Source organism: Lissotriton vulgaris, chromosome 2_1 (assembly GCF_964263255.1).
Source record: "Lissotriton vulgaris chromosome 2_1, aLisVul1.2, whole genome shotgun sequence".
Lineage (NCBI taxonomy): Eukaryota > Metazoa > Chordata > Amphibia > Caudata > Salamandridae > Lissotriton > Lissotriton vulgaris.
In genome coordinates, this window is record NC_141687.1 from 941538077 (window position 1) to 941550329 (window position 12253).

Here is a 12253-nt window from a genome sequence, read left to right on the forward strand (position 1 = left end):
TATGAGGAAGAAGAGGACAGCAGGATGGACGCCGAGTCGGCCACCTCTGACCCGCAGGAGGAGGATTACCTGGATGTCGACACCGGAAGAGGCGGTCGACACATATCCCTCGAGGCCATCGCCGCCGGACGACATCGGGGCCTACAACTCGGTGATATGGTCTGCGGCAGCAGCTTTTAAACTCAAGCTCGACGAAGAGAAGCAGAAAGCGGACTTTCTTCTCGAGACATCACTCCCCACGCAAACAAGGAGCCAGTATCTGCCTATGCTCGATAGCGTCTTGGCGCAGGGGATGGTGGCGTTCAGGGAGCCCGCAACATGCAAGGCAGTCACTCTCAGAACGGAAAAGAAGTACAAGCATTCCTCAAAGGACCCAGCCTACATTCGAGGCATGGTCTCAGCTGACTCCATCATCACGGCCACAGCAAGGAAGAGGGCTAACGTGCCCACTACTTCTGGGCCACCACCTGATAAGGAGAGCAAAAGGATGGACTTAGTGGGCAGAAGGATCGAACGGAATGCCGCGACCCAATGGCGCATGGCTAATTCCAATGCCCTCATAAACAGGCACATGTACCAGATCATGGAAGAGCTGGGACGGCTGGTTAAAGACCTGCCCCAGGAGGCCAGGCAGAAGGCAGAGAAACTGGTGGAAGACGGGGAAAAATGCGGCAAATTGTTGCCTCAAGACGGCCCTGGATGGAGCAGACCCCTCCAGCAGGCTCATGATGATGGGTGTCACTGAAAGAAGACACGCATGGCTCAGAATCTCGGGCTTCAAACCAGAGGTGCAACACAGCATCTTGAACACACCGTTCAACGGCGAGACGCTGTTCGGAACAACAGTTGACGACAAACTCAGCCAACTAAAGAAAGACAATGAAACTGCAAGATCCATGGGAGCATTGCAGTTCAGAGGCAACAAAAGGGGCACCCAGTCACGGAGGGCCGGCGGAAGGGGTGGAAACCAGCCAGGTACATCACACCAGGCTTTCCAACAGACGCACCAGGCGGACTCGCAGGCGCAACCGAGTCCGCAGAAGCAGTCCTGGCAGTACCAGTCAAGAGGCCAGTCCTTTCGAGGGGGAGGAAATGGACGAGGACAGCATAAAAGAGGGGGCCAGCAGCCCGCCTCTAAATGACTTCAAAGAGATCCGTGTGCCCGCCCACAGAAAAGATCCCAGGGGGCAACACGTACAGAGGGGTCAAGACAAACTGGACACCTACCACCACATAACACCAGTGGGTGGAAGATTAAGATTCTACCTCCAGGAATGGAGAGAGATCACATCAGACAAATGGATCCTCAACATCATCCAATTCGGATACTGCATAGAGTTGGAAGGGAAGCCAACAAGCAGGAGACCAAAGAGAAAGCCGCTAGCAAACCAACAGCTAGAGCGGCTTCAGGAAGAAGCAAAAGAACTCCTACAAAAGCAGGCCATAGAACGGGTTCCCTTCAAGGAAAGAAACAAGGGAATATACTCAACGTATTTCTTCGTGCCAAAGGTCGACGAGCCAATGAGACCCATTCTGGACCTGAGGTTCCTGAACAAATTCATAAGAACACAAAAATTCAAAATGACCTCCCTGCAGGAGGTGCTACTGCAATTGCAGATCGGAGACTTCATGGTCACGATAGACCTCAAGGACGCCTACCTGCACATCCCAATGAACGTAAAGCACAAGCATATGCTCAGGTTCACGATCGGAGAGAGCCACTACCAGTTCACAACACTAGCCTTCGGGCTAAAATCAGCACCGAGGGTCTTCACGAAGTGCCTCGCGGCAGTCGCAGCGCACCTACGAAGGCAGGAAATACACGTATACCCTTACCTGGACGACTGGTTAGTGAAAGCACACTCGTACCAGAAATACAAGCAACACGCACATACAGTGGCGAGCACGCTAATAAACCTGGGGTTCTCCATCCATTGGAAGAAATCGTCAATGGAGCCGGAGCGAGTAAAGATCTTCCTGGGGGCACAGATCAACACCTTACAGGGCAGGTGTTCCCCAGCGAGAGGAGAGCAAGGGCCCTGGTGAGGGAAACTCGCCTCTACCGGAGGGGGCAAGCTCGGACAGTGAGGACTGCGAGCAAGATCTTGGGGATGATGGCATCATGCATCCACCTGGTACCAAATGTACGACTTCACATGAGACCCATCCAAGAATGGCTCCAGGAACAATGGTCACAGGCTTCAGGCAGTTGGGAGGATCTAGTGGTTGTGACGCACGCAGTGCAGAAGGCGATGGCATGGTGGACCATAGAGAACATAACAAGGAGAAAGCCTCTAACACCCCCAACACCAACAGTGACCATCACCACAGACATCCCTGAAGGGATGGGGCGCTCACATGGAAGAACTCAAAGTGAGGGGTCTGTGGACACCAACAGATGCGACAAAGCACATCAATTACCTAGAATTGAAGACAATCTTCCTTGCACTGAAAGCCTTCCAAACAAGACTGTACAAGCACAAGGTGTTGCTACAGACAGACAACACCACAGCGATGTTCTACATCAACAAGCAGGGTGGAACACAGTCAACCACGCTTTCGACACTGGCGCAGGAGATATGGAAATGGGCCATCCCCCTCAGGATAGACCTACTAGCCATACACCTACCAGGGAAGGAGAACATTCAAGCAGACTGGCTCAGCAGACAGACATCGGCATCCCACGAGTGGGAGCTCAATGCTCGGGAGACGAGGTGGTTGTTCAACAGGTGGGGAACGCCATCAGTGGACCTGTTTGCAACACGCCAGAATGCAAAATGCCAAAGCTTCGCATCCAGACAACCCGAAGAGGGGTCCCTTGGGAATGCCCTATGGATAGATTGGTCCGGGACATTTGCTTACGCTTTTCCCCCCGATACCACTGATACACAGAGTACTGAGCAAGTGCAGAGCGAGCAACATGACCCTGATACTGGTCGCGCCACAGTGGGCCAGACAGACCTGGTACTCGCAGATCATGGAGATGACACAGAGTGCACCCCACAGATTCGGCAGGAGAAAAGACCTGCTCTCCATGCACAACGGAGAGGTACTGCACCCAGAGCCAGAGAGCCTGAGCCTAGTGGCATGGCTCCTGAGGACATAGAATTCGCACACTTGAGACTGCCAGAGAGCACCCTCAGGGTCCTTCGGGAGGCACGAAGGCCCAGCACACGGAAGTGCTATGTGGCAAAGTGGAAAAGATTCACGATGTGGTGCAGGAAAGAAAGACTTCACAATAAAATGAAGAAGGACTCCACAGTGCTAAAACACCTCACGCACTTACTGGAGAAGAACCTCAGCTCGTCCTCCTTGAGAGTCCACTTGGCAGCGATAGTCGCCTACACAAGGGGTGAGATGGGAAGGAGTTTCTTCACATCACAGGTTGTGAAGAGGTTCCTGGAAGGAGCAAAGAGGATCTCACCACCCAAGCGTGAGCCGCCACAGGCATGGAACTTGAACATAGTCCTAACGGAACTCATGAAGGAGCCCTTTGAACCACTCCACAAGGCCTCACTAGAAATGCTAACAATGAAAACAGCTTTCTTGGTTGCAATAACGTCCTTACGCCGAGTAAGCGAGCTTCAAGCGCTAACGCTACAGGAACCCTACATACAAATACACAATGACAGGGTTGTGATGAGGACCGACCCACACTTCATGCCGAAGGTGCTGTCCAAATTCCACATGAACCAGTCCATACAGATACCGAGTTTTTTCCAAAAACCAACCACTAGCGCAGAGCGAGCCCTGCACACCCTAGACGCCAGAAGGGCGGTCATGCACTACATTGAGAGGACAAAGGGACACAGGAAGACAAAACAGTTCTTTGTGTCATTCGCCAACAGTTTCATGGGGAAGCCGGTAACCAAGAACACTATTGCACGATGGATCGCGCAAACAATTCAACTCTGCCACAAAAGGGCAGGGCAAGAACTAGCAGAGGGGCCACGTGCCCACTCCACTAGGAAAAAGGGTGCTACAATAGCCTTCCTGGCTAACACACCCATACAAGACATATGCCTGGCGGCAACATGGGCTTCGGTGCACACATTCACGAAGCACTACTGCGTGGATGTTCAGATGAACAAGGAAGCATAAGTCGGACAAAAGGTGCTCCAGCACATATTCAAAAACCAAAGCTCATCTTCCACCCAGCCGCCACAGAAATGAGAAACCGCTACAAAATCTATGCACAGCATAGTGAATCAAGAAAGATTCATGCTGCAAAACAAATAGTTTCTTACCTGTCGGTGTAGTTTTGCAGCTTGAAGATCTTTCTGGATTCACTAGCGAACCCACCCACCTCCGCCAGAAAGATGAGGCTGGAGAGGGAAGAGGTGGTCAAAAAAAACAAAAAAAACAATTAGAAAGGACTTTATGTACAAAGCGGTTAAAAGTTTCACCTGCATACAACATTGCCATCACTTCGGAGACGAAAGAAACACGGAAAAAAGAATCCGAAGATGGCGCCCAAGGGTGGGAGCTTCCGCAGGAAGCATGCCCACGTCACCGGAAATGCACCCGAGGAGGGGTGACGCCGACGCCCACCTGGGCTACGAAAAAAAAAAAAAGAAAGAAAAGACTACGAATCCGGACCCAACCACAAGACCGCGGAATATGCACAGCATAGTGAATCCAGAAAGATCTTCAAGCTGCAAAACTACACCGACAGGTAAGAAACTATTTGTTCTCCTCATTGCCTTGCCTGCATATTATTAATTATTCAACTGTACTTTTCTGCCCTCGCTGTGCTGATATCCCTTAGCCATACATTTTGCTTTTACGAGTATTATAGTATTCATGTTTCCTTCTTTCTATTCGAGATTTCTTCAGCCATGTCTGCAGTGTTGGTTGTACAAAAAGTCCAAGACTTTTGCTTTGGTGTGCATAGCTGCTACTGCTTACCTTATTTGATGGACACTGGGTACCTAGTGTTATCCTTCCCCGGTAACTGCCAAACCTTAACATTAATAAATACTGCGTGTGCTGATATCCCATCATCTTAGTCAGAGCAAAAATCGATTGTATGAGAAAATTCTCCTTCTCAAATCTTTCCAGCTTCAGTGATTTGCCTGCGCTAGTGTTATGCAAATGTCTGGTTTTGCTCATGTAACCCCCATTAACCATATTTTGTCGTGCAATTTTTCTTCTCAAAGACATTTAATGAAAAATTATGTGAAGTAAAAAATCTAAACTTAAATTGGCTCTAGAAAAAGTGTTGTGTGTAATCGTAAAAGGAGATAAACTTGTAATAGCTGCATGGTTATGAATTATGTTTAACTGAATACAAAGTTGGATTTGGGTCAGCAGAACATGTCTCTGATCTGACCGCCTGGTGTCATTCTCTACAGTTGCAAAATTGACGGGCAAGATTCGAAACTACAAGGAGCATGTACAGAAACATCCGAAGGTAAATACCTTTTTAAAACTGTTGATTTTGAGAGCCCTGAAAAGACTAACTTTTTTATTTGGAGATGGTTGAAAGGAGGGTAGTTTTGGATAGTGCATCTCTCAGCTGTATTGGAAGTTGATACTACCGATGATATTTGCGAACCAAGCTTTCCTATTATCTATAGTGGCCTGAAGACCCACAATGTGGACTTTATAGAGCATCGTTCGATATTGGAAGGGTGATGGAGAACCTTACAGGGTAATTTAGACCCTGGCTGAGGACCTAACAGGTGGTGGACTGCCCACCAACTATAGTGATCCCTCATAGGCTGTCAGGGTTTTCCATGCCTTGAGTGTAGCAGCTTTACCGAAGACACTACATTTTGCTGAGCAGGCCCCAAACGCTTAGGAAACGTTTTTGATATTTTCCATAAACAATGTCTCAAAGCAAGAGTTTTTCTTTGGTAAAAATATACCCCAAAAATTACCCTGGCGCAAAGGGAGTTTCTCCCTGCATGTGGGGTCCATTGATGCTCATGGTGGTACCGTGAGGGAAATCTAGTGGCCGTCAACCCGCCCTAAATAAGTCGGGGTGACTTCCAAATGGGTTGGAGAGTCTGCAGGTTTCTGATGGATACATCTGCCAGTGGACTCCTCACCTTGTGAATATCCCCTGCGCCAGCAGCATTCGGAATATTTTTGTAGCTCTCCACGCCGACGAGGACGACTTCACAGAAGCCCAGCTCCGCTCGTGACTCCGCTGACGCCACTGGAGCCATAAGAGAGCCTCGTCGGCGTGATGACGTCCGTTCCCTTTTTTCTGCACTGTCGACGCTAACGGTTTTTCTAGGACTCTTTAGTTTCGCTTGCTACTTTGTGTTTCTGGCTGTATTCCTGTGCTTATTCTTGTTTCCTTTCAAGGATGTAGTCTAGGAAGTCCGTGTTCAAGCCCTGCAGGGAGTGCAGAGGACTTATGTCCATTACAGATCCGCACGAGGATTGTGTTTGGTGCCCGTCGTCTGATCACGACGTCGAGGGATGTGCCTGCTGCAGGAAAATAAATCCGAAGGCACTAAAGGAGAGAGAAGCGAAGCTCTTCATGGCAAGGACAAGGAAGGAGAAAAGAGGTAGAAGAAGGTCGAGATCGAGGTCGGGCTCGAAGTCTGGCTCGAAGTCGACGTTGGGGCATGCCTCGAGAGCCAAGAAGCACAAGAAGAATAGGCATTCATCAAGACGCCATTCTGATAAAGAAGCGGCGCCGAAGTCGACCTCTCCATCTCGTCGACGCCGTAAGGACTTTGTTTCTCCTTCTCCTTCGAATCCAGCTTCTCCTGCAAAATCGGCTTCTCCTGCAGCCTCGATCTCTGACGCCGGTTCCTTCACCAACTTCGAAGCATTCTCCGGCTCCAGTAGAAGAGGTTCTTGTGCCGGAAGAGCAGGCGACTCCATTGGCTCCACCGTCTGCACCGGCTGGCCCGAACACGGTAACACCTGCTTCAGAGTCTGTCCGGGGGCTTATCCTCCTTTCTCTGGCCCCGGTCAAGATCCCATTGCATTATCTAAATGCTATGTATGGAGTTTTCCATAGAGCTATGTACCCCTCTGGAGCACCTTCGGGTCCCATGGGTCCATTAGCCTCTAATTGGGGGGTTCCTCAGGCCTATGCCCCTTTCATGCCATTTCATCCGGCGGCGCCGTCTTGGTATTTCCTGCCACCGAGGACATTGACGCCATTTCCTTCGGTCTTGGCTCCATCGATGCCGGTACCTAAAATAAGGTCTAGGAGAGAAGCCCAGAGGGTTATAGAGGAGCAGAGATATCAGTTGGAGGAGATGGAGGAAGGTGAAGTTCAAGACTCAGATGACTATTTTACTGAGTTAAGGGAAGCAAGTGGCTTTGATGTTTCTCCAGAGTGGGAACTATCGCTTGCATCTGATACTCCTTCAAAGGATGTGGTCCCTTATCACACGGTGATCAAAAAGGCCACAGAGCTTCAGCTTCCTACTACTGAGTTTAAATCGAACATTTTAACAGAAGTTCTTCATTAACCTTCTTCTGTAATAAAACCTCTACTGCCATTCAATCAAGCAATCACTGAGCCTGTAATGAAAGTCTGGCGCAAGCCATTTTCGGCTCCGGCAGTTTCTAAAACCATTGCACGGAGATACAGGGTGGCTCCAGGGAATCCTGACTTTTTATCTTCACATCCTTCCCCTGAGAGTTTAGTGGTTCAAGCTGCCTGTTCAAAAAGATCTTCAGGGGCCTTTCCACAAGTTTCGGCAGACAGGGAGTCAAAGAAACTCGACCAGTCTGCAAAGAAGGTATTTTCTTCGGCAAGCATGGCCCTAAAGTCCACTAATGCCACCTGTCTTTTGGGTGATATATCCATGCTTTAACGAATTCGGCTAAACAGCTTGCGCCCAAGTTGTCCGAAGAGGATAGAAATAATTTTAATCGGGTATTACAAGATACTCAAGCGGCTGCACGTCAAGTAATACAAAGTGGCTTAAACACTGCTGACTCTGTCGCCAGAATTATGTGGTCTTCTGTGGCTACTAGGAGTGCAAGGCTGAAATCATCAGATGTTCAGGCTACGCTTTTAGACCTTACATTTGATGGTTCAGGACTTTTTGGAAAAAAGCGGATGCTGCTTTAGAGAGATTTAAAGACAGTAAAGCAACAGCCAAATCTCTTGGTCTTCAGGCTCAATCTAGAGGCTCGTCGTTCAGGAGGTACAGAGGATTTGGGAGATCATCCTTTTGAACCTATAGACTGCCTCAGCAGAAGCAACAGCAGCAGCAAAACACCTTATACAAATCCTACAGGGGAAAGAACAGAGGTCGTCCACAAGGCCGTCAGCCCTCCTCTTCCTCTTCCTCTCCCCCTCTTGCCACAGCTAAGCAGCCCTAGATCCACCATTCTGGATCATGTTGGTCCTGTGGGGGGTCGGCTTACTCATTTTCTGCAAGATTGGGAATCGGTCACTACAGACCTTTGGGTTCTCAATCTTGTGGAGAATGGGTATGCTCTTCCCTTTCGGGCATTCCCTTCAAATTACCCTCCTTGCCAAGGTGCTTGCTCGGAGGATAATCTTCTTCTCCTGCAGGAAGAAGTCCTAACATTATTGAAAAAAAGTGCGATTGAGGTAGTTCCAGAGCGGGAAAGGGGGCGGGGATGCTACTCCCGGTATTTCCTGATACCCAAGAAAGATGGCAGGTTACGTCCAATCCTGGATTTCAGGATCTTTAACCTTTTTCTAAAGCAGGAAAAGTTCAATATGCTCACCCTTGCGCAGGTTCTTCAAGCGCTGCAACAATAGTACTGGATAGTGTTGATCGGCTTGCAGGACGTGTATTTTCATATCCCGATCCTGAAGTCGCATAGGAAGTATCTCCGTTTCACCGTAGGGTCACAACATTATCAGTTTGCGGTTCTCCCGTTTGGACTTACTACTGCACCTCAAGTCTTCACCAAAGTGAAGGCAGTGGTGGCAGCCCATCTCAGGAGATCAGGGGTTCCAGTTTTCCCCTATCTGGACGACTGGCTGCTCAAAGCAGAGTCACCAGAGAAGGTGCTTCATCATCTGCAGGTGACAACCCAGCTGTTGTACAAATTGGGTTTTTTGATAAACGTGCCCAAGTCTCACCTGGTGCACTCTCAGCGCAACCTGTTCATAGGGGCGGTACTGGACACTACTGTGTGTCGAGCATTCCCACCACCTCAAAGGATTCTTGATTATACAGGAAATGATTCCCTTGTTTTACAATGGAGCGGTTGTTCCAGTCCTGAAGGTCCTTCGCCTGTTCGGTCTGTTTGCTTCCTGCATTCTGTTGGTCAAACATGCATGCTGGCCCATGATGGCGCTCCAATGGTGCCTCCGCAGGCAGTGGTATCAGAACAACGGAGATCTCAGGGAGTCTGTGAGGATCTCCAGAGAAGCTGCAGCGGATCTGTCTTGGTGGAGCGTGGAGGGTAATCTGTCTCAAGGAAAGCCCTTTCATCTTCTTCCATCGGTGGCCACAGTGATAACGGATGCATCCACTTTAGGGTAGGGTGTTCATCTGGGGGACCTGGAGATCAAGGGTCTTTGGTCTCCAGAGGAAAGGTTGCTTCACATCAACCTTCTAGAGTTGCAGGCAATACGTTTGGCGCTCAAGGCCTTTCTCCCTTCCCTTCTCGGTCAGTCGGTTCAAGTCCTGACGGACAACACTACCGCAATGTGGTATGTCAACAAGCAAGCAGGAGTGGGGTCGCATTGTCTCTGCAGAGAGGCACTGCGAATCTGGTCCTGGGTCCAGGACCATCAGATTTGCCTGATGGCAAATCATCTGGCCGGAGTTCTGAACATGCTTGCAGACAGTCTCAGTCGACAGTTCTCTGCCGACCACGAGTGGAGGCTTCATCCGGAGGTGGTTCGTCACGTCTTTCGGACGTGGAGAGATCCTCGGGTGGACCCGTTTGCCACTTATGAGAACGCTCACTGCCCGTCATTCTGCAATCTCTAGTATCCGATGCAGGGATCTTTAGGGGACGCGTTTCAGTTGAGTTGGGACTCGCAACTCCTTTAGGCGTTCCCTCCCATACCCTTGATTCCTCGGGTTCTGAGGAAGATTCGCCAAGAACGGTCCCAAGTCATATTGATCGCTCCCGATTGGCCAAGAAGGGTGTGGTACACAGATCTTCTCCACCTCTCCTCATGCCCTCCACTCTGTCTCCCTCTCAGGGTAGACCTCCTCTCTGTCGGAGAGGCAGGTTCTACACCCCCACCTCCAGAGCTCATACCTTCATGCATGGAGATTGAACGGGGCAATCTGAATTCTTTTTCTCTTCCGTCTGACGTGTTGGATGTGATTCTTTCGGCCAGGTGGAACTCCACCAAGTCTATTAATTCGTATAGGTGGTCCAAATTTGTCTCATTGACCCCTTAAAGGCTCGTTTATCCAACATCCTTCAATTTGCTCTTTCTCTAGCCCAGCAGGGCTTTGCTGTGGCTACTGTGAAGGGCTATTTATCGGCATTGTCGGCGTTCCTTTGCTTGTCGGACCAGCTGTCTTTGTTTAAATTGCCAATTGTGTTACGTTTCATTAAGGGCCTTATCAACAAAGATCCGCCCACTCCATTTATTGTGCCTCAGTGGGACTTCAATTTTGTCTTAACCTACTTGGTTGGTTCTCCCTTCGAGCCCTTACACAAGTGTCCCATGAGACTATTGTCTTTAAAAACTGTAATTCTTGTTGCCATTACCTCGGCAAGGAGGGTAAGTGAGCTTCAAGCTCTGAGTTCAAAACCTCCATTCTTGACTATTCATGCTGATAGATTGGTTCTCAGGACCAAGGCTGCTTTTCTGCCTAAGATGGTACCTCCCTTCCATCTGGGGCAGTCCATTACCCTTCCTTCCTTCTATCCTCCCCCTCACCCTTCCAAGGAGGAGGAGCGGCTTCACCATTTGGACCCTAAGAGGGAGGTGAGTTTTTACCTTGATAGGACTAAAGACTATCGTGTGGATGACCAGCTCTTCGTGGGTTTTGCTGGCTGGAGGAAAGGCAGAGAGGTGCACAAGCGCACACTTTCCAGATGGATTGTCTTGTGCATCAAGATTTGTTACTCTTTGGCCGGTAAGGAACCTCCTGAGGGTTTAAGATCTCATTCTACCAGGGCGAAGTCTTCTACATCTGCCTTATCTAGAGGTGTTCCTTTTGAGGACATTTGTAGAGCGGCAACTTGTGCCTCCCTCCACACTTTCGCGAAGCATTACTGCTTAGATTCCGAAGTGAGGAGGGACAGACACTTAGCGCATTCTGTCCTTTAGGACTTTTTGGTATAGAAGGGTGGACACCCTCCTCCGGGAGTGGGGACTGCTGTGGGACTCTATTCACAAGGTGAGGAATCCACTGGCAGATATATCCATCAGAAGAACATGTTACCTACCTTCAGTAACGCTTTTTCTGGTGGATACAGTATCTGCCTGTGGATACCTCACTGACCCACCCGCCTCCCCGTTGTCTACCCTTGTATACCTACAATGTTGATATTGTTGACTTTTACTTTAATTGGATGTTTTTCTGAATTGTTTTTACACTGTGTGTATTGTTTAAAATCCTGTGTACTATGTATACTGTACATATTTGTGTCGGTCCGTCCGGGTGCCTTGAAGGCACGGAAAAAAGGACGGAACTGGCGTCATCACGCCGACAAGGCTCTCTTATGGCTCCAATGATGTCAGCGGAGTCGCGATCAGAGCCGGGCTTCTGTGACTTCGTCCTCGTCGGCGTGGAGAGCTACAAAAAATGTCCAAATGCTGCTGGCGCAGGGGATATTCACAAGGTGAGGAATCCACAGACAGATACTGTATCCACCAGAAAAAGCGTTACCGAAGGTAAGTAACATGTTCTTTTCTTACTGGGAGGCCCTGCGGGTTTGCAGTGGTGACCTGCTGTGCAAAACTCTAGAGGTTGATCTTAGTCAGAAAAGGCTAGGTTAACTTGCATTAGGAAATCAATCACTCAGATTGTGAGTGATGTGCTTTTGTTGAATGCCTTGTTGAATGTAAAAATGTGAAAGCATTAAAAACAAGCATTGGCATAGCCAACAGGTATCGCCTTTGGGACCTTATAAGTGTTTAGCCAGAACTATTGGTTTTGGCAATGTCTTTCAGTTATGTTGTTGAGCAGTGAGGCTGCTGTGCAGCATGTTGAATAGTTATAATAAAAACGTGTTATAAGCATCTTTGTTACCTTGTATAAACCAAGAAGACATTATGTACAACCGAACGACCCTGTGAAAAAAGAATGAACTTAAAAAATATCTTTGTTTTTTTGTCCTTCCAATGCCGGCAACTTCTTCAGCCATTCTAATGCTT

General features: G+C 49.0%; 1 protein-coding gene across 1 annotated transcript in view; it reads left to right on the forward strand.

Moving 5' to 3' along the window:
- MRPS15 (mitochondrial ribosomal protein S15) overlaps nt 1-12253 on the forward strand; it is a 153897-nt gene that overhangs the window by 95656 nt on the left and 45988 nt on the right. The window contains exon 6 of the mRNA XM_086958744.1: nt 5355-5413. Within this exon, the coding sequence (XP_086814870.1) occupies nt 5355-5413 (59 nt within the window). The remainder of the gene's footprint in view (nt 1-5354; nt 5414-12253) is intronic.